Genomic DNA, 23,403 nt, shown 5'->3' on the forward strand with positions numbered 1-23,403 from the left:
GCAATGCAAAGAAGCAAAAACCACATCCTGCATATAGAATGTTCTTATCTGCTTGAAAGTATCGCCTTGCGTAATGGTGAACCAGGGGAAACTTTATTTTCTTGGGTGAATACCTTTTGTGAGCAAAAATGTCACGCACATTTCTCTTCAGGCAGTCTGAACTTTGTTTTGTATGTCTGTATCCAGCAAAAGTCCTCTACAAGTGTGAGATACACCACCAGTATTATGCTTAAATATTTTAAGGACAACTCCACAGTTACATTTCATAATAAGAAAGAGACAATGTGACATTTTTAAATGAAATTTTTAATTAAAATACGAGTTTATCCACAGATTAAAAATGAAAGGCAGAAAAAGCAAAATGTAGCTACAATCAGGCACCAATGATACATGTTTTCTTATCATTTTAACAATTGCGATAATGCAACAATAACATTATTTACTGATCATTAATATTTATTTATTTAACCGAAGACAGAGGCGGGCTAAAGCAGCCCGCTGAAGACATTCATGGATTCTCCATTATAGATAACTTAATAAAGACCAAAGGTGATCCTACCCCAACCTCCCCATACGATACTCCTCCTATTACCTCACAGAAACTGGAAAAAAAAATTGCAAATGTTCACAGGAAAAATAAAAACAAAAGAACCCCATATCAGACAGAAATCAGGAAGAAAGAAGAGAGTTGTTTTTAATGTCAGAAAAGCTTGCAATTCAAGTGGAAGCTGAGAGAGGTTAACTTCACAAAAAACAAAACAAAAAACAAAAAAAACACTTTTTATATGAGCTTTAGCCCTGAATGCAGTCTGGTAAGATGGTGCAAACTAAACAAAATGAGAGACGTGCTGCAGAGCAGCCAGGAGAGACACACACAGAGACAAGGACAAGGTATGAAAACAAGTGGAACAAGAGTTAAGACATCCCACCCGCTGGTGGACATGGCTTGGCAAGACATTCCGGCACTTGTGATTGTAGGTTTCTTGAAATAAAGGTGTTTTGGGGTGAGATCGACTAAGGCAGGACGTCTCATTCTCACGACTGTAGTTGTTGTAGCTCTGAGTGCTGCTGTGAAGCTGCACCGCAGTGTGAATACTGAAAGCTGAACCAGCTCAGGGAAGAAGTAAACATCTTTGTTGTGATCTAGCTGTCATGATTGTATTGACAAAAGATATATTTTTTTTGATTAAAAAAAATGTATCTTTGACTTTGACTCCTCTACCAGCTTTTTAAGGTCTGGGTGATAAGAGAGAGGCGGTGAGCGACTCACAACTTCTGGATCCCAGTATAGGAGGGAATCCTGGAAGTGAAAAGCTGTGAGTGAGAAAAATGTAAAGAGAAACCCCCGACAATATACATATGTGGGAAAAGTGACATTAGACCCTGTTTAAGACTGCAGAGGACAGACATGACAGACCACAGCCCTACCAGCCTTCACACTCTACTACTGAAGGAGAGATCGGGTCAGACAGACCTTTTTTAGCTGTCAATATAGAAACTCATGATATTCATGCATCATTGACAAAAAGAAAAAAAAAAACAGATCTATATTTTTTTTCTAAACATAAATCATTGGATCTGCAAGAACTTGATGAGAGTGGTATCTGGCAGTTGACGTATATCTTTACATTTTACTGGGATGTAAACACATTTTTGTAAGTCTGACAGGTGTGGCCCCAAACCCACACTTCAGCTCCTTTACAAGCAGAATCCTTCCCCTCCTGCTGTCCTCAGTCTGCATCCTCCTAGTCTCTGTGGTGAGCATTCAGCGGATGTAAACATCCTTCCCCCAGTCCTCCTGGTTCTTGTTACGGCTCATGTTGGACCCTGTCTCCACAGGGTCCTGGCAGTAGCGCTCCCTCAGCTTGGCCCTTCCGTGCGGCTGCGAATGTCTCGGCATCGAAGGGTGGTTGAGGTTTTCCTGGTCTGGTTCAGCACCTTCATCTTCCCAAGAGGCCTGTCGGCCGTGATGCTGCGCCAGGTGGAGACGGCTGCCTCCACTACCTCGGTACGGGTCGGGTTCCTCATAAGGGTCAGTCTCAATGTCCATGCAGGAGTCCCCGGCCTCGGTGTAGGCCGAGTCTCGGCTGCCCTGGGTCTCAGAGTCGAAGGTGTCTTGCCGGGACAGGGCTCTCCCGCTACCCGCTCGTAGCTGGCTACGAGACGAGCGCAGGTAAGCCTGCTGCTGGTGCTGCTGCTGCTGAGGCTTTCCACCCAGGTCGGTCTCATAATCGTGAAGAGTGCTGCTTCCACCGCATTCTGTCAGACCCCCCTCACGCTTCTGCTCACCGTGAACCAGGTATGGACTCTGCAGTCAGTCACACCCATGCCACACAAAAAAAAGACATGCAGAGGCACAGACAGCAAACCAAACTGTGAGTCATGGGCCAGCAGGGTTAGCAACATAAGCATCACCTGTGACATTAAAACATTAGTTTCCTACTCTCACACATTTTCAAAGCCTTGCAAAAGTATTTCATATTGATTTTTTCTTATTTGATCAGATTGCAACAACAAAATTCAATTTATTCCATTTGGATTTAATGTGACAAAGCAACACAAAGGAGCTCATCATTGCAAAGTAAAGAAAACATGACATGATTTCCAGTTCCGATTAAAAATGATAAATCTGTTCAATCTAGAACCTGAAAAAAACTAGAAGCTGAAACTACAGCAAGAAGTTATTTTGCTAGATTAGTGACATAGGGCTGAGGAATACACACCCACACTTTGCAACAGAAATCTAAAATCCTGTATTATTTATAACTTATTATCACATACTATCCAAATGAAAAACATTGACTTTTGTGTGTAAATAATTTCGCAAGGTACTGTCAGTTTGTAGTACTTATGTACATGCACTAATATTTTTAACACATACAATTAGTTGCATAGATTAAGTTTGCTGGTTACTTACCCTATTCAACAAGTAGATCAGAATATTTACCAATACAACACTGCTATCTGCTGGCTGATTAATATCATAGCAACATTAGCACTGACACCTCCTGGTTCTGATCAAGGCCTATTTTGAATCATATGATTGGATTAATAAAAAAAAAATCCATATTAAGGTTTCGTCTTGTTGTCTTTGGTTAATGTTATTGCCTTTATGAGGCGTTACATGACCATGCAGTAGCTAAGCTCTCAAGCCACAGGTCATTATAGTTAATGAGTAGCCAGCAGTGATTGAAAACTGATTAGTCCTTTGCTGTTACTCCAAATAACAGATCTACAGGACTGGTCAGAGTGTTAGAGACGGCCTCCACCAAACCGAGCCCTTTCTCTTTGAAGAGGCGGATATGACTTGCTGTTTTCAGGGCCGGTACCATGGCAACACGGAGGAGGACAGCAAAGTAGTTTCTCCTCTTGGAGAGGAAGAGGAGCTGGAGGAACGAAGCCACGGAGCTAACGGAGGGCGGGGTTAGGGCAGCAGATATCATCTTACTAATGAAAAGGCCATCGAGGGCAGCGGGACCTGGACCAGACAGCTTCACAGTTTTAAAGGCTACGTCGTTTAATCTAACAGTTCATATGTGAGAAATTCACTCCTTACTCCAACACTTGTATAACGCAGCTGTCCTGTGTTTTTATATACAGAATAAACAGGGTTTCTCTGCACTCCTCCTTCATGTTTACAGAGCTCAGGTTTAGTCCCCCCCTCCCCCTCCCAAATCACGTTCTTGCTCTTGGACTTCAGACAGCATGCTCTTCCTCTTTCCCCTCGCTGGCCACAGCACCGTCCATGTCAGGCCACAGATCCATATTCCTGCGCAGAGAGGTTAGCACTTGTACCTGCAGGTTGGAGACGGGCTCAGGAGAGGCAGCCAGGGCGGCTGTGGCCATGGTGCGGTTCAGAAGAGGGTTTGGAGGGTTGCTGCTGGGCGGGTGTGTCGCCTTCCAGTAGGCCTCCAGGTAGTCTGCAAGGTGTTCACATGCGTCTTCCAACTGGTTCTCATCCAGGATGATGTCAAACAGTTCCTGCACAGGTCATGAAGGATAACATTGGAGCTATTTAGCCACAAATATTAAGCACAATGATCCCTGAACAAACACGAAAACTTTAAGAATCCTGATATAATTGGATTTTGTGTGGATTAAAAAAGAAATCAAGGCTGAACTCACAGGAGGACACTGGGCCAGCTTGTCAGCTGCAACCATCTGCACATTTAGATGTTTGGCCTGGGATTTCCCTCTGGATTTAATGAGCCTCTGGAGAACCTGCAATAATATGGTAAAAAATCAAACAAAAACAAAAACACACCAATTAAATCCCCAACCAAACTCCTAAAATTTCTAAAGAAGGAGCTGAGTTAAGTGGAGGTGATCGGCTAACGAAAGTGCTGTGATGTTCAACAGTAAATTTCAAGAATCATCTAAAAATGCATGGAAAACTTAAAAAAAAAACATTAAACAAATACAAGCAAACATCAAAATTAACAAATACTATTAAGTAGCAGATATACCCCTTTACATGGGAAAGTTTACACTGTCAGTAATGTGACCACTTTTAGCTGAAAGCAGAAATGTACATACATTCTGTACTAAAATACTATTTCAGTATTTTCCACATTATGTTTTTCTCCTTATAAAGTTTTAGACTCAGAGTTAAAAAAACAAGGAGGAAAGACCCCCTTAGGCCCTTTTTGCACAATCTTATTATACCTCAAATTTATATTTATCTTACCTTTCTCTGTTCATTGTGTCTCTATTATTTTACACTCTTTCTTCAATTTTTTAGATAATGATTTATTTGTGATTCAAAAGTCTGCATCTAGTTTATTCTAAACTCTTATGGTACACGGTGGTTAGTACTGAGCAATGTTTCCCATAGTGATACTGGGTTGATAACTTAGTATACGTTGATTAATTGGTTATTGGTTTTTAGGTTTTTATATTTAATTTAGTAAAGCAATGAAAAATAGCTATTTTCCATTTCTCTATATTTTGTAACAAAATGCGTGGGAAAAATGTATTTCTCGTATTTTCAGCGTTGGTTGAAAAACTAATGATGCTCTTATACAAAATGATACAGAAAAAAACGTATTGATCTAATTGATTTATAGTTTATGTTGAATGTTTTATGCGCTGTATAGGTGTTCTTATGTGCTCAGAATGTGCCAGCAGTGAACTACTGTGCATGCGCCCAGCTTAGAGGGAAAATTGGTGAGTTACAAAAATCTGGAAGAACACATGGATGATGCAACTTCGTCACTGCTGGCTCATGCCCCCTCGAGTATAAAACAGGATTTAAGTTTTCCCTAACTTAGTTAAAATTGTTTTTATAGCCACACCCTTCAATTTTGGAATAATCAGACCTGCACATGTCTTTATTCTTGATAACATTTGTAAACTCATCTGACTTTAAGTTACTTTTGAAGTAATGCTTCCTCCTTAAGGAGCTTTTTTAATACTTTTCAATGCAGGTTTTGTTTTATTGTGAATAATTAAACTCTCTTACATTTGTACATATCTGCTTTCAGCTGTACAAATTTATCCTCTAAAGCTAAAACCATCTCTGACCAGCTGTAAGCCTGAATCACTTAAAATTTCAGACTGTCCTGCCACACTGTAGTCACTATAAACAGAGGTCACTCAAATAATAGCTTGACATTAAATACAGTAGAGAAAAACAGCAAATCTCACCTTTGGTGAGGCTATTTTGATATAAACAATTATGGGAGCCAGGGAGGTCTTGGCCAGCTGAGAGGGATGATTGATGGTGTCTGCATCCAAAGCAACAAGCTGGAGGGTGCGGGCCAGCTCAAATATACGTTCAATCTCACTCTGCACCTCAGCTGAGTCCAGGAAGCAGAAACAAAAACGACATAAATAAAACAACATATAAATATTTGATTTTCTTTGAAGACAAGCATCTTGGCTAAAGGAGACAACGTTTCTCTAACTTGTGCAAAACTACACAACTAAGATGTTAGTGGCTACCATGCATGTTGAATTATTTGCGGATATAAAAGAAAATTCCAGCCACATAAATCAGTTTGGACCACAGTTTCAGTTCCATTTATGCTAAGCTAAATGGAGCACTGCAGCATCCTCATTAATTTGCCCCCTTCAGATATTTGACCTTTTTATACCTTTTTTTTGGCTCATTACCTATTCAGGTCTGTGATGGAAGGAGGCACTTAGAAATGAGATGCCTGTGGTACTTTGAGTAGCTTGCAATAAGGCGATATTTATCACTACTTCACTAAGACAGAAACATGAAAAAAAAAAAGAAAACCATGAAACGTCAGATTTTGTTTCAAAGTACAGGCAAGGCGGTAGCTATTCTATGTTGGATCATTCAACACTGTGGATGGCTTGTGTTTTATGTTTTCATTGTTCCTCAGTAAGAACTCAGAACTTAACTTTTCGACCAGAGTTCTAGTTTTGAATTAAAAAGATTAAAGAAAAGAACAAATTGAATTAACCCTTGGCCTACATAGTCAAAACTCAAGCGGCAGAGGGAGATAACAGAGGCTAAGAGATGCTGCGAGCAAACATTACAGCCCCTCCCGACGGGGCTGAAGCTGGAGGCCAGACGGGGTCTCTGCATGCTGATAGGAAGTTTGGACCTTAGGTCATATGAATGGAGAGCAGGCAGAGCTTTGCTTAATTTCAGCAAAGACTGTTATTTCATACTTCTTATTAACTAACTCCCTCACCATGAGCTAATAAAAGACTGCAGCCTTTTAAATAGTGGCAGAAGCTGCATTATTTTAATGCTTCTCTCTCCTCATCCTAAAGCAGTGGAAGCTTTTTGGTCTCTCAGTTGATCACTTCCTGTTTGAGGTTTTTATAATTCTGTTCTTTTTGTTCCTGACAACAGGCTGTCACAAAGAATTATGAGGAACAGAGAAACTGACAGGCAAGCAGACAGGCAGACAGGCGAAGATGAAAATAAGCATATTATGAAAATAGTTAGAAAAAAAAAGTTAGGGGGAGAGGGGCTTCATTGTTTTGCTGCGAGGGGAGCAATACGTACCCAGTACGTCTGAATCAAAAGACAGAAGAGGAGGAGGAGTAGGATGGGTGGTGGGAGAGGAGGATGGGCGCAGGGCAGAAAAGACAGCATGAAAAGAGAGAGGATGCAAGATCAGAGCTGGAATAAAAGCTTGTAGGTCTATTGATGAAATACAATGACGTCTAAAGTTTCCGCTGTTTTACTGTCTAACTACATCTGCAGCCAGGAAGTCCTGATATGTGTCAAATGAAAGAAAATATTCCCTAAAATGTTTATGCCCACCATGCTTAAGTCAAAACCAGTGGTTGACATTGATGAGCATCTTTACAGAAGCATCAAAGACCATTTCCCACTACTCTGTATATATATATAGATATATATATATCTATACATATATATTCAATTGCATTTTGCACCATATTATTTTTGCACTACACTGACTTTTTTCATATTAATGCCCCTTTGCACCATTTTCTTCAAACTGTTTTCTTTTTCTCCTACATTGTTACATGCTGATCACTGTTCCAAAAAAGTAAAAAAAAAACAAAAAAAAAAACAATCCACTGGACTTTTTTTTTCTTTCCATGTTTCAAGATGTTTCGCTTCCCTCCCAGGAAGCTTTTTCACTTCAAAATGGCAGAATTAGAGTTGAGTCCCATGCTTTATAGAGTAGCCCAACCAAGGCTTGTCTTGGCTTAGAAAACATGCAAATTGAACCACAAGAACAGGTCCACCCCTTAGTAACGGGGAGTCGTTGAGGTCTTTGTTAGCCTGCAATACCCGATACTGGTTTATGCGTCTGAAAAGGGGGATTCGTTAGGGGCATAAGGGGCGGGCCTGTTCTCCCGGATCAATTTGCATGTTTTCTAAGCCATAACAAGGCTTTGTTGGGCTACTCTATAAAGCTTGATACTCAACGTTAATCCAGATATATTGTATTGAAAAAGCTTCCTGGATGGGAATGTCTTCAGACTTGTAAAACAAAGTCCAGTTGTTTGTTTTTCTTTAGTGGAATGACCATGACCTGGATGTCTGAGCATCTTCACCAGCCTTCTAATCACTGCGGAACATTATCTTTCTCCAACTGCAATACCATTACACTGTTGTAAGCTGTATGTAACGACATCTTGTATGTTATACACTCTGTGCATACAAAATAACAATAAAGTTTATCTAAGTCTCTAAGTCAAGCACGGTAAAAGATGCACATTTTTAGAGTGTTGAAACATACATTTTCATAGCCAATTTCGGTAAGTGCATTTCTTTTTCATTTTTAGGTTCTTTTCACAGTCTATTCTATATTTTTATTATATTTTTTATGTAGATTCTTGTTGTTTTTTTTGTATCCGATTGTTTTTAGTGTGTAGTGATGAATAGACCTGTGTGCTTCCATTAGCCGGCAATGCTAACATTTTTTACTTACTATAGCTAGGATTTCTTTTAACAAAGAATAAATAAAAACACAAACAAATATTCATTTAATTTAAAATTGTTATTCATTTTACATTTTATGGTCACCTTTGCCTACTTTTTTCTTGAATCAAAATAAGATTAAATCAAACTGCAACAGGAGTGAAAGAACTTGAGCTTAACTCAGAAAAGGTGTAATTATGAGATTTGTATTTATTTTTTTATCTTAGATAGCAGAAATTCTTTTCAAAGCAAATAGTTTGTTTTGTTTATTGTTAAATAGTATAAAATCAGTCTCTATTCCTACAATATTTAAACCAGCAAACAATCTACCTTAGAGTTGAGTCTTTTTTCTTATGTAAATAAAAACCCAGATGTGAATCATGGATGATGAAAGATGCTCAGCAATGAAACGCGATGGATAGATATTTTTTCTGTTGTGATATATTCTCTACACCACATCATGTCACTTTCAGAGAGAAACCCTGTATTTTTGTTATATTGTCTGATTGTGTCTGACTCTTAGAGCAGGCTGTCTCACCCAGGCTGGAGCGGGTACTCGAGCGCTCAATGATGGTGTGTTTGCTGGGGTTATTGAGGACTGAACGTTTGGCCAGAGAGATGTCTGCTGTCACACGTGTAATGGATATCCTGACAATGAAAAAAACAAAACAAAAAAACACACAGCTTAAAAGAAATTGTGATTTTTTTGGAGTTACAGGTCATAATTTATTTTTGCACCTCCTACCTGCCCTCAAACTTGTGCTTCAGAAAGTCAAAGAGAGCTTTTTGCATCATATCTGTGACCTAGAAAGCAAAATCAGACATGACGATTACAAAAAAACATTAAATTAAGGCTGAAATGTGCTTCTTTTCTCCCCGTTACCTCATAGCCTTTTAGTGAGGGTCCAACGAGGATGATGGGCCTCATGGAAGGAACCACGTCGTAGGGAGGAACATGCTCCATCTGAGCCAAGGAAGGAGAACATCCAAATGGTCAGAATGAAAGCTCAAGCAACGTTACACTCACACATAAATCCTTCTCCTCCTTATGTGAGAGGTCAGAGTGATGGATGGCTGGTCTAAGACGATGGAGTCCATTTGTTTTATTAACTGTCTGAGTGTTCAGAGGGAGGGATTGATTTTTGAACTCAAAGCGCTGCCCTTTATTTCCCTGGCTCCATAATTAATGTGTCCATAATTAAACCAGACGCCAGCGTGTGTGTCAGGAGAGCCCTGGTGACCGCGCCGCAGCTTCAAACAGCCGTCTGAGAGCTGCTTCACACTTCCCTCTTTCTGTTATAGATGGGAACAGTTGCTGCAGACATATTACATTACTAATTGCTACTACGGTCATGTAAAAATACATATATGGGGACATCCTGTTAAGTATTCATTTCTCAATTAACAAATGCACACATGTGGATGTGTAATCTTATGTTTTATTTATCTATGAAAAAAAAAACAGAAATAAGCTTTGCTGTTCTCATTGATCAGGATATATCACTAAACGTGTGTTTTTCTAGCTGATAAAATGGTCACAGTTGTTCTTTATCTAAAAAAAAACAAGGGTTTGATTTTTTTAGCTGAAATAACCTCATTAAGGAAATATAAAATGCAGTCTAATTTGTTTCAGTTTTTGCAAGTGATCATCTTATTGGTGCTAAAATATAAAATCCCACATGTAGATACAACTTGCAGTAAACCCTGTAGTCTAGGGAGCTTTTAATGCCTAAATGTTTCATAACTAAGTTAAGGTCTCCTAATCCTTTTATGCTGCCTAGACCTTAATGGAGAGCATTATATTAATTTGCCCAAATGTGATCTAAAAATCCACAATCCATGATTAGATGGACTCAGCTCATAAGAAGAAACACTAAAAGAGTTTAGGAAGCTTATTTGCTTATGGCCAGGCTAATGCCATTAACGTTTTATCAAACAACTGGAGAACTTTGTACTGCTCTCTAAATGCTTTTAATTACAAGCAACCATTCACTGTGCTAATATTTAACACCGCGGATAGAATCAACCACTTATGCCTAAAATAGTGAGCGCAAAACATAGCAATATAGTTCAAGCAACTGAAATAAACTAAAAGCTAAAATAAAGGAAAATTCTTAAAACTTCTTTTAGGAATAAAACTGAAAGACAAACATGTATGATCGCACACAGAAAATCCACATTCCAAGTAGGGAATCTATCCATATTTCTTAATGATGATTTTCAATTGGATGATTGTTTTTTTTGTTGTTGTTTTTTTTTTTTTTTTACAATTTCTCTTCTAATCTAGAGTTATTTTGAAATTAATATATTTTTTGTTGTTTAAATCCATCTCCTTTTCTTCAGTACCTAGTTTTAGGTTTTTACTTGTCTTGAATCAGCTTCTGCTTAAGGTTTTTATAAACAGTCATCAGTTAAGAGCTTGTATTAATAGTATATATAAATGCAATCATCACTTCTCTACAGAAGACAATTTAATTTCTGTAAAAACATTGAGCTGCCTTTTATTCTTTGAGAATGATGAAACTGGAAACGATTCTCTTTTTGGATTTGTATTCCTGGTGTGCCCACTTCTCTGTGTGTGCTGGTATAACACTTCAGGCATCAGAAAGCAATGGAGCGACCTGTTCAAACATTACATTACATAAAGCTGAACAACGGAAGCTCGGTTCACCTCATTTCTATTTACCAGAGCCAAAAATACGCTGTGTAAAAATGTCCAAATGGTTGTGTCAATAAAGGGGGCAAAGCTGTTGAGCTGAAAACATCAGCTCTACTGCTTCAGTACGACTAAAGCAGGAATAGAGCACAATTTAGAGCTCTGAGCAACTTGACTGATAGTATACAGCATACTGACCAAGATATGTTAAATAGAAAAACAGAAAATTTCCAGGATATATAGAAAATATTAATACTAATAGAATTATAAAATTATTAAATTTTGAATAATTTCTTAACCAAAACAATTCTAATCTTAACCGACAGATGTGCACCTGCAGCTGCACTTGTTTATCATGGTGAAGAGAGAGCTGAGCTGTAAGGCAAAGCTCTGTATTTATCTGTCGGCATACGTTCCTACACTCACCTGTGGTCATGAAATCTGGGTCATGACCGAAAAGGTGATACATAAGTGAGCTCCCTCTGCAGAGTGAGGAGAGAGACTCAGAGTAGAGCTGCTGCTTCTGCACATCGAGGGGAGTCAGTTGAGGTGGCTGAGGGACCATGTCTCTCTGCTGGAAAAGGAACACCACTGGCTTCCCCGCAGAGGACACGAGGGAAGTGTCAGGGCAGTCAGAATTCTGGGACGCCCCGATTGAGCTCCGATCTCGGATTAGCGGAAGACGATGCTTAAGATGACAAGGTGGAATAAATCTCCTGCTTCAGTCTCCTTCTGCAGGATGCATTTTAAACTCACACTACTTCTAACATATTATTAAGCCTGCAGACATTGTCATGTAGATTTTAACAGGACCAAAGTGCTCTAGTGAGATGAAACAAATATTTTTGTTTCTTTTTAGCAAACACTCCAGTAGGGTAGGGGGTAAAAACAAAGAGTATAATCAACACATAACTGCTGTTTAGTATAGTGGAGGATCTGTCATTCTGTGGGCTTTTTAGTGAACTCAAATGGATCTTCACACAGATGTATTTTATTTTGTGAAAGAAAAGACTAATCAGGGCTTCTACTTGTTATATCAGGCTAGAAAATGTAAAAAATAAAATCTTTCTTAATGTGCAAACTGTTCCTTCTCAAAGTTGGATTTGCGTGGATTTTTCAGTGTGAGATTTTGACCCTTCCTTCATGTTTACTAGTGCCGTGGTGGGAGAATTGATGCTGTCAATACCACAGTAAACATGAATGATGCCTATTAGTCTCGCTGCCTAAATAACCTTATAAAAGCTTGTGACGAGCATTAAAAACACAGAGAACCATGACACACTGACTGACAGTGTTCTTCTATCACTCATATCAGGTATTATAAATGGGAATGAAAGCCCGTCAGGATGCATTACAGCCACACTCTGACTAACCAGCCCTGCACCTGCATCTGCACACTGATAATGTGAAACGGGCTCAGGGGAAATGACAGAGCCGTCAACAGGATTTAAAAGCCATTCTATTGACCTTTTTTTGCAACAATGATTATTTGGAAGCGTCAGCAGTCGAACAATCGCTAAAAGCTTCTGCAAGCAGGACATCAAGAGACAATAAAGTAGGACATGATTAAATGTTAGAGGTTAGTGTTGAGAACAGAGACTCACCGACTTCTGTTTCTGTTTAGCTGGGCCACCTATGGCATCATTCAAGCAAAAAGAGACAAAAACAAAGCACAAAAAATACAGCTTGTTTAGTTATTGACAGGTTAGATCAGAGGAATATACAGGAGAGGGGATGTTATTATTAGGGGTAGCATTTCTAGCACAGAAACACACATTCAAACTTATCTCAGCAGAATAATTGAGAAGGAGTCTCCCAGGGCCAAACAGGGTTAGATTTGGAAGGCAGAGCAGCTGGGAGGGTTAAAATGCGAGCAATTAGTGAAAAACGGGGAGGAGAGGCAGAGAGGTAACCCCTAACCCGCCTTTTAAAGGTCAAGTTTAGGAAGGTTGGAGGATGGAGGCCACAGCAAGATGTTCCAGGGAGTCTTGCTTAATGTTACCTTCTTAAAGAAGGGCAGACGGTGGGCGTTTGCCTGGGGGGAAGTTACGCTGCCTGACACGCCCTTGGGGGAGCGAGGGTCACCCTGGGACTCAGGGGGCTCCTCGGCATCCAGGTCGAGAGGGTCAATGTCAAAGGCTGCCATTGACGTGTCCACGGGAGCTAATGGTGGGGCGGACCGTTCCGACAGAAAGAGGGGAAGGAAGAGAAAGCAGGATGAAAAAATGTGAAAGAAAAAAGAAAACATAACAAAGGGACACTGAAAGGAGGAAAAGGCATGTGAGAGGCCCCCAGAGGGAAGCAAAAGATGGCATAAACTGTAATGGAAAAGTTATAAAAAAAAAAAAAAGAACACAACAGAACATCATGAGGCGCGGTGCAGATGTCAGGTGTTACAGCGAGAAGAACCGAGGTGAATTCAGTGTGAACACAGCTAAACTTGAAGTGTCAATGTGCAGGAAGTGGGAAACAGGAGAGGCTGCGAGAAAAAGCATACGGCAGGAGAGAAGAAATCAAGCTAAGTGGCGGCGTGAGAGGGGTGGGGGTCTAGTTTTAAAGGGTCCACTCTAGATTCTGGGAGGAAAAGGACTTCAGATGATTGTTAAAGAATATTTATATAACAAACTGGAAACAAAGGAAACTGCTGACAGCTGCAGGAACCAAAAACATGCAATAATCCACCTGATTTTGGAAGGAACAACTCTCTGCTAAGGATTCGGATAAATAACTTCTCAAAAATACAAACTTCATTCCTAATTTCAAGAGGATTTCGGTGTTTTGTCTACAATCTTCCACTCTGAGCTTTTACTGATTCATGAGAGTAATTTTTTTTTTTGTTACAATTACTGATCAACATATAACTACATGATCTTTAGAACTGAGAACTGCACCAAATGGTTTGTTTGACAGAACTTACAAACATTAAGAGGTATGAGAAGGTCCAAAGACTTCAGTGAAGATCTATGAACACCTGCGATCTAGACTGAAAATTGCAGCTGCCCACATGGAGCAGAGAAATGCCTTATAAAGAAATATTTTACAGTCACCAAAAACAGGGTAATAAATCCATTTGGAGGAGGGAAGGTGATAATGGTAAAGCTTGGTAGTGGCAGCTGTGGGGCTGACACACTTTTACAACAGCAAAACGAGGAAGTTGGAGGATTGTTAGGATTTCTAAAATGGTCTTTATATGAAGCCCTGAAATAAGACATATAGAAAATCTAACATGGGTCCAATCTGGAACCCTGTCAGTCTAAATCAACTTTAATAGCTCTGTAAAGGGATTCTATCTAAATATTTGTAACAGTGCAAATAATATATCAATATTGCATGCATTTGTTCGTTGTGGGATCATTCAAATGTGAATATGTGTTTTTGAGACCTCTACATCAGCAGTGTGATGTTTATGTTCTTGAAAGCCCTAACCCTAAGAATCTGACACATGTAGTGAATAGAAAATCTATTATAGATTATACAGAAATGCCTAATGTATCACAAATGATGCAAATAATTATAGAAAATGTATATCTATTTATTCGACAGAAAGTTCAAATAAAAAATCTAATTTTGTGACAATCAGGCTTTAAAGGGTTGAGAACTCCTGACTATGTCAGTAAATCCAAATTTCCACTCAAAACTTTAGTTTTAGATGTCTGAACACAATCTTCGAGGCTCCATCTGTTAAAAAAAAACTGTAAAAAATCCACAATACTTTTTTTATGTTTTGATTTATTTTTGTTTTAGCAGCTCTGCAGAGACACAGCGATGCAGACTCACACAAGCCAGACATACTTAACAACTCTAATGAGCATTGCCTGCTCTCATATCTATTTCAGTCGCGCACTGAGTGCTAATGACAGACCTCTGAAGACCTCTTTCACTTCTCACAGGAACCCACTGAGACGTGCCGTGATTCATCATCATGCTTGGATAACTACCGACTTATTAACATCTTCATTTAAGTAATCAAGCGACCGTCTCATTTCTTAGCAAACAAAGCAGGATGTTTTTTGACCTTACCTGTTCCTGGCGGGGTGGGCCTGCGAGTTCCTGCGGCGACATCCAGACTCGAACTTCCTCCAGATTTACTGTAAACGTAAAAGGTTAAAATCCATGTTTTTAATTCATATTCTAAATAACCACGGTTACTCAGAGTAAATGTCTGATAAAGGCCAGTGAGTATGCACTGAAGAAGCACAGAGAAATAAAGTGACTCACAGCTGTGCTTCTGTCTATTTTAGTATGTTTTACAGAACCTGGTGGATCAGGAGTGATTCATGTTTGACCCCTTTTTGAAAAGCGGGGCTGCTATTTGCGCTGCTGGTTGTGTAGACACAAAGGACCTTTCATGGTTACCTGGAGCTGAGCCGATTTTGTCTCATTCGCTGCTCCTGCAGCAGGCGGGTGTTCTCCAGTTTGACCGGGCTGGGAATGAAACCCACCTCACAGCCCTCCTTTACCAGGCGTCCGATCCACCAGTCGTTGTTATACTTCTGCACAAATTTAAAACAACCGGACATCAGTAGGCAGCAACAGATAAAACGTGATGGAGCAGAGGTACAATTGAAGTAACAAAGGTTTTAATTCATTTTCATTAGATTTTGTAAAACAAGAACCAAAAACCTTTAAAACTTTTATTTCCTGAGACAAATCAAACCAATGGAGTGGATAAATGTGAAATGCACAGATTTATTTTCCAAATCTGACAAAAATGTAAAAAAAAAAAAAACAAGACATGAGAATATGGATTCTGACTTTGTTGACATTCGCGCTCACGACGCTACGGAAGCCGGCAGACCAAACCAGATGAAAGTGCGCATTCAGCGTCTGCTCTGCCAATAATGCAAGCGTAGAAGAAGAAATGTGCTATTTACCTGTGCAAAGAAAGAAACAACGAAAGAAAAATGTCTGAGGACTTCAGTGTTTTGGAAGAGCATGAGTTCTTTGCCGAGCTGAATGCGCTGGTTTGGTCTGCCGGCTTCCGTAGCGTCGTGAGCGCACATGTGCGCGCTTTCAGGAAATCCTATACACTACTGTTTATGCTCTAAAAACATTCTAAATGACTTCGTTTCGAGTAAATTCTGGATGCTACCCACTCAGGACACTTGAAATACATTGGACGAGCAGTATGGAGGAATATTGACACGTTTTTTGTGGACTTTTATGGACCTTTCTGTCTCGGTCACCATAGACCTCCATTATTTGAATGTCAGCAGACAGCAAGAAGCCTCCCAGATCTCCAGATGCATTTGAGATATCAAAAAAGTACTCCAGAGTGTTGTTCAGCATGGGGGTGAGTAGAAAATGAAGGCTAATCATGTTTTGGGTGTACTATTCCTTTAAGCTAAGTTTGGAATACAAGCAGAAAGTCTGTGAACTTAAGTTTCTAAGAACTGTCATAATTAATTGATTCAATTGAATGATAACTTTGACAGGGTCATCCTAATTAGCCCACATAGCCAGACTAACCTTTGTCGTAAACACGGAATATTAGTCCAGAAAGCTGCAGACAAAGTCTGAGTTCAAAGGTGGGACCAGGGTGAGACTAACACCATCAGTAAATGGTAAATGGTAAATGGCATGTACTAAAATAGCGCCTTTATTCAAGTTAGGAGACTTGACCAAAGCGCTTTACACTACATTCATTCACCCATTCACGCACACACTCACACACTGAATAAACAGGTTAGAACCAATCAGATAACTCCTGGATGTCTTTTCTAAAAAGAAAAAGTCTTGGATCAGCTAATTAGAGATCCATTCAGCTCATTCAGAACATAACTAAATAAATCATTCAAACATTGCTCAATTGCAGCTTCCATCTTGAATGTTATGGTTACATAAAAGCTCTGCTGCTGGACAGGCCTAGGCAGGCCTAGACTGCCCAGCTGCAATGCCTAACACTGCAATGAATTGGTGGAAGTCAGTCTAACTGAAAGGACTGGAGATATATTTAGGTGCGTTCATCTTTGCAAAGCTTTTCTCCTGCAGAGCAAAAGCATCCCACAGCATGATCCTGCCACCAGTGGTCACAGTACCTTCAATGTTCAAATATAGTCCCATCTGACCTGAATCATGTCTGCTGCCTGGCTAGAGACAAACTGCAGCATCCATATTTAACGATTAATGAATCTTTCCCATGATCCATAAAGACCAGGTTTGGGTCAAAATAATTCTCAGCTTCAGCTTGACTCTTACTTTAGAGCTACCATGAGTCTCTTGGTTTTATCTTTTATTATGCTCTCCTTTTTCAATGTGCCATTTTAAGTAGATTAGGAAACTATTTTATATCCTAACCTTCATCCATTCTTCACAGCTTCATCCCTACAGACTCTGGTCTGTTCCCTTACTGTGATGGGGCTGTTTGTTCCCCAGTGCTCTGTAAGCAAACCTTTGATTCCTTTTAAGAACATCTAATATTAAAGATGAACACTGGACTAGACTAGGAAATCACATCCAGATCTAATGGAAGGGTTTAAATGGGGCAAATAAAATGCACTCCAAAATGTCCAGATTGTCAAAAAGAGAACAAAACAAAAACTACGACCTCCAAATTATAATTTGTAACTGATTAAAGATTACTTTTACTCATTGCATCTTAACAGGATACCTTATTGTCCTCCCTCCTTTCATGATCAAAAATATGCAAAGCTTTAATATTTCTTTACTGTTTCATTCTGCAGGATCAAATTTTCTTCTTTTAAAAAAGCCTTCAGTGTTTCTAACTGTGTTTCAAAGTTGTTATCTAGGCTTTATTTTCCCTTTTAGCCTCTTAAGGCCACTCTTTGTTTGTAAAGCAGTTTGGGCAGCATGTGATTCAAAATAAATGATAAGGAATAAAATCCGGCTAACACCTGATATAACCAATTATAGCCTGGTTTGGAATTAAACTGTTGGTGCTTAAAGACTTTATGTTTGTAACATTGTGTTATTTCTAGATTTAATTTAATAAATGTAAAGACATTTTGTTTTTCTAATGATGCATTATTTTTAGGTGCCATAACAAGTGGAAATTAGTGAAAAAGTAACCTGTGCAAAAACAAACAAACTTAAAAGGCTTCAGGAAGCGCTGAGAGCTATTCTATAGGACCACTTTGGATGAACGTTTGGCACCTTGAGAGGAAAATACAAAGACACAATGATTCATTGGTAATTTGAGACTTATACAACATATAAACATGAAACTTGAGCCTTTTGTGTAATTCTTTCCATTTTTTTCTTTCTTCTGTAAACTGGAGCAGCTATTCCTTACTGCACTGCAGCTTCTGTTGCTACCAACACCCACTCGTGGCCTTCCATGGTTTTGATGGAGCGTGGCAGTGCAGCATGATACTGCAATGCAAAAAAAAAACTCATTGGCTTTCCACCCACTATCACTACAAGTTGTTTTATGGCACAGAAGCCCAAAGCCCTGATCCTGACATCCTTTTCACTGCATCATCCAGGCTGCTCTGACTCCACACTAACATTACATTTGTGGACTCAGCTGCAGAGATCACAGCCTGATGACATTTTGGAAAAAAGTTACAACGTTATGTTCTCTAAAGAATTGACAGAATTTTAAAAGACTGTATTGAAAGTCATGTTCAAACCTCTTTGATGTGCAAGAAGTCTTTGGCTTCGAAGGAAATGGCCATGCCCTGCACAGGAACATCATCATTGGGACCTGGGTTATAACCGACATTGGTGCGCACAGCAAACGCCACTGGTTTGGTCTGGAATCACATCACCAGGAGCAGATATAAATATGCTGGGAGCGGCTTAACTGCATACAGATTTCAAGGCACACAGGTCAACAAGGGCCATAACATTATCCTACTGATAACTGACCTTTGCTTTCTCTAGTGTGGCAAGAGCCTGTCTGTCGGCCTCCTTCCTCAGAGCCTCGGGGTCCTCCTCCAGGGACACGTCAGAGTCCGACGGCCGGCTGGTGTAGGAGTCTGCAGAGCCCTGAAATTCACAGCATACCTTATAAAAGTGAAACTTTTAGCAAGTGGGAGTAACTGTCTGTAAATCACACCTTGCTACCATAACAAACATGTATTTCATCTACTAGGTTTATGGTTCTTCACTCATACCATACTTTAAGTGTTTTAATAATATATATTTTTAGAAGTTTCTTTCACATGAAATTGTTACTTAGTGATTACCGGTTTTTATGTGTTTGTGTTTTATTTTATTCTTTAAACAAATGTCAGAAGTTACATATTACTGCATCTTTTTTTCCTTTTCTTATGATGTTGAGCAACTAGATCAGTTACTAGGTACTTTTTCACCAATGACCTATTCACTCTTACCCGAGTCATGTCTTGGAAGGCTACTTTTTACTTTTACTTGAATAAGTAAATATGATGAAGCAGCACTGGTATAACTTGAAGACAATTTTTAGATACTCTACCCACCACTGAATATTTCACGCTTAAAGAATACAGAGAGAGGGATTTTTTTGTAGCCTGGCCGGCTTCACAGACTTCCACAGCACATAAATCAGTCTGGTATGGCTCAGACTCTCTGGTCTATAACAGACTGGACCGATTCCAGCACGGGAGGTAGGAGTAAAGGCTTGCCTTTGAATTACCCATAATGCAACTAGGCTTTATATCAAGAGTGCAACTGCAGTGGAGCGATTTTTATTGATGTCAAATGAGTTAGATACATCTTTAAAACTTAAAACTACCGTTCATTTGAAAAATACATTATGGGTCACATCCAGAGTTCTGATCTGACTGGTTCTAACTTTGTTAGTTCTGCCCTGGTCCTGCATTTGAAATCAGGCTCCTCCTGCTTCTCTATGGACAGATACACCTTTAACCATTTTTCAATCTTAAATAATCCTTATTGCCTTCTTCTTTATGCCACCCTATCTTCATGTTATGCTGCAGGGTTTTATATTTTTTTAATTTGCATTTCCATTACATCGTTTGTGTCACACATAGTTCCCTCTAGGAAAAATTAAGAGAAATGATGATGCGACTAATTGCCTGATATTTATTTATTTTATCGTAAAAAAATATTTTTTGCAGTCGGAACTAATGTTCTCATCCAGTGTTGCTCTCCAGACCTGGTTCCATGTTGCAAAAACACATTATGTTTACGCTCTAGGGAATAAAAAGTAATTGAATCCATCTGAATGCAGCGAATCAGTAAGGTGATTAGTGCTTTCCAAATAGTGCTGGCAGTAAGGAAGGAGATAGAAAGAGGAAGCAGGAGGCTTTCTACCGGATGCTTCCTATGTGCCTTTGTAGGGACAGAAAACTTTACTAATAAAAAAAAAAAAAACACTATTTTTTCATGTGCACTATGACTTAGACTTAGACAACTTTTATTGTCATGTTGTATACACAGAGTGTATACAAAACAAAATTTCATTTTGCACAGCTCTCATGACAGTTTCCATTTCTTACAGTACAGCAGTGAACAAATGTAAACCATGTGGGAGAAATACAAACTGGACACACATTCAAATGTTTTAGGTTTTATAATTGAGAGCTTGAACCATTCAATACATTTTTGTAATAAATTTTTTTGTAGTTTTTTCAGAAGTCTATAGTTCAGGATTTGACAAATGTCAGTCGTGCATTTCCTTCCTGTAATGACGTCACGTCAGGAAGGCTGAAGTCTGCCCATATTCAGCAGAGCAGTCCAGTATTACTATTGACCCTATGAAAGGTAAAGAGGAAGGAGTTGGAGCTACAATTGAATGTATTCAGGTTAAGACAGAATAGTCTAGAACCTGTGTTTAAATTTCACAGGTGTAGTAAAAAAAATTATTTCATTATTTTTTATTTTGATTATTTTAGGTACTACTAATTTGAAAACAGTTGATTTATTGAAAAAGTATTTTTTCAAGCTTCTTATAATCCTTTTTTCCTCCAATGAATAAATAACCTTTTTTAACTGGTTTAATTTCAGATTATCCTGCATTTAAAAGACATATACTCAATTCAGGCCTTTTAACATGTCTATACCAGGAGCCAGCACAGCAAACCATCTGAGTTTTAAAGGCTGGCTCAGGTGAACATAAAGAAACACAAAAGGCCCCCCATATTGCTTGTAAGGTGACTCTAAATATTCTGCACTGACAGTGATGCATAACAATTGCCTTGCAGTGTATCCAAGGTCTGAAACCATCCGAATGCACCAAAGATTCAGTGTGTGGGTGCCTGAAGTAGAAACAATACCACGGAGCGGGAACTCTTTATAATATCAGCTAGGATATAAAATTCTCATGAAGTGGCTAAAGTTTCCAGCACATTCACCACTCAGGTACGGTAACTTGACCCTCTCCTGCTGACCCTGATACAGAAAAGTATGCCGGGATAAAAAGCTGCACGTCCTGTGAGCCTGGTCCCAATACACTCTTCGAATATGAAGAGTTTAAGTGTTCAATTTATGTAACCGTCCCACTTGTGCTCTAGTTTTTTTGTTGTGTGTTTTTTAGCTGACAGGCTGCTGCTGCCGCTTTGTAGGAGGTAGTGACAAGAATGCGGGACAGCTGAATGTGCCAGGCAGAAGAAGTGACTCACTAGGTGTAGGCTTTTTAAAATAGTTCTAACAAAGATGACATAAGCCATATGCGATGCTTATTAAGAAAATTCCTCGTCACACATTTCTCTCAAACGTCTGCCACCAGATATTCTTCTGAAGTTTGTTTTAAAACAAATCCAATCTATTTTTTTTTTGTCTGACACACATAGTTCTGAATTGTGAAAAGGACTTATTGTTAATATGAGTCAATTTTAAAATTTCGTAGGCCTCAGTAGCTATACTGGCTAATAGCATCCCAATCATGAAGCACAGTGTTGGCAGGATAATGCTGTAGAAAAAAGGCAACAATTCATTATCTCTACGCAAAGGAGAAGATAAAACAAAGATTTGTATTTATCTATACACTGTATACAAACTTTAAGAATGATTTCACTATTTTTAAATTTGTACTGCCTAATTATGTTCAGAACTTTCAACAGGTGGATTTTTAAAGTTCTCCATAAATAAAGCTGGTGTAACGATTCCGTCTTTTCTGGACTTCTATTTAAAGTTATGTCTAAGTTTAACTTACACTTTGATTAATGTCATTCTGTGTTTTCTCGGTCATTGGTTTCTTATCTATTTTGTGTTATTTTTCAACCAGTGTTGTATTTTTTGAGTTATTCTCTGTTGCTTCCTTGTGCCAGTCTCCTTTCCCCTAGCTCCCTTCTAGTTACTTCTATCCACACCTGCTCCCTATCAGCTGATTAGCCCATCCTTTGTTCTGTCTCCTCTATTACGCCTCCTGGGCAGTTACTCATTGCTGGATCCTCTTCATTACTTTACTCCATAAGTTAGTATCCCTGAGCGTCTCCTCGTTTTTGATTCCTTGGTTCTTTGCCTGTTGTTTCTGGATTATTTGCTTCTGTACTATCAACAACTCTCTGCCTGCTCTACTTCCTTCTTCTCCTGGTAGCTAGTATGATATACCATATGGTGAATGATGCAATGATATTTTAGAAATTAAGTATAGCCTGAAACCATTTTGCAATGAGAACTAAATCCTGAGTGACATCCTGTCATAGTTTGAAACAAGGTTTTCAAAGAAAAACTTCTTTTCTACAAAATACCCCTTTGCAGCACTGTAAACACCAAATCCCCAAATGAAGGCTGGATTGGAGGGTTTACGAAATCTTTCGGGTCCCAGGTCAGCAAAGCTCTATCGGCCCATTACATACAGCATTAAAATAAAAAGGCTGAGGATATGGCGAAATATAGCTCAGATACATAGGGGATATAGGGTGAGTAGATAAAAAAAAAAAAAAAAAAAAAAAAAAAAAAAAAAAAAAAAAAAAAACAGGGGTGGTTTTGAGGGACAGTTTGAGGTTGCAGCTTTTCTAGGTGTGTGTTTCTTGTATGGCTGCTTTACATTGTACTAAACATTCGTAAGAAATTGAAAAATAACTTTGGTAAACTTTACAAAAAGCTTTTTGACTATGACATCTTACTGCCTTCATGCTGCTATAGGGTGTATTTTATCTTCATTGTCGTGGCTAACATTTTCTATAATTAAATGAGTTCCGTTATATTTTATTCGTTTATCTTCATTAAAATTTATTACCTGTTCTGTTTTAGTTCAAAAGCATCATGTGATTGATTCATGACACAGAATGCACTTGGAATTTTGATTGACAGTCAGAGCGGCTCTTAAGGAACAACTGCTGCTCTGACACATAAAAAGAAGTTGAAGTTATTTATTACTTGTGTGGTCCCAAGGTAATGCTTATCCCGCCCAAAAGGAGCTTTAGTGTTTGTTCTCAGTGGAAGTAGAGTGAAAAACTCAACTTTTTTTGGAAAAGTCATTAAAGTCTATTGACACAAAAGGAGCCAGCTGTACTGTAAT

At 38.9% G+C, this 23,403-nt stretch overlaps 1 protein-coding gene across 5 annotated transcripts in view; it reads right to left on the reverse strand.

The window, feature by feature from the left end:
- Window positions 1–301: 301 nt before the first annotated feature.
- Window positions 302–23,403, reverse strand: part of cacnb1 (calcium channel, voltage-dependent, beta 1 subunit) — a 46,509-nt gene continuing 23,407 nt past the window's right edge. For 2 of the 5 annotated variants that reach the window (XM_015374836.1, XM_015374840.1), the window contains 13 exons: window positions 18,864–18,983; window positions 18,626–18,748; window positions 15,390–15,526; window positions 15,054–15,121; window positions 13,036–13,196; window positions 9,261–9,341; window positions 9,123–9,181; window positions 8,916–9,025; window positions 6,986–6,994; window positions 5,647–5,798; window positions 4,126–4,221; window positions 3,796–3,981; window positions 302–2,308 (listed from right to left, as the gene is read on the reverse strand). In XM_015374836.1, coding sequence (XP_015230322.1) covers window positions 1,766–2,308; window positions 3,796–3,981; window positions 4,126–4,221; window positions 5,647–5,798; window positions 6,986–6,994; window positions 8,916–9,025; window positions 9,123–9,181; window positions 9,261–9,341; window positions 13,036–13,196; window positions 15,054–15,121; window positions 15,390–15,526; window positions 18,626–18,748; window positions 18,864–18,983 — 1,845 coding nt within the window. In that variant the 3' untranslated portion in view covers window positions 302–1,765. Of the gene's footprint in view, window positions 2,309–3,795; window positions 3,982–4,125; window positions 4,222–5,646; window positions 5,799–6,985; window positions 6,995–8,915; window positions 9,026–9,122; window positions 9,182–9,260; window positions 9,342–12,637; window positions 12,667–13,035; window positions 13,197–15,053; window positions 15,122–15,389; window positions 15,527–18,625; window positions 18,749–18,863; window positions 18,984–23,403 lie in introns of all 5 variants that reach the window. The other 3 variants (XM_015374838.1, XM_015374839.1, XM_015374837.1) reach the window with 3 other exon arrangements.

This window comes from Cyprinodon variegatus, unplaced genomic scaffold, assembly GCF_000732505.1.
Source record: "Cyprinodon variegatus isolate N-32 unplaced genomic scaffold, C_variegatus-1.0 Scaffold109, whole genome shotgun sequence".
NCBI lineage: Eukaryota > Metazoa > Chordata > Actinopteri > Cyprinodontiformes > Cyprinodontidae > Cyprinodon > Cyprinodon variegatus.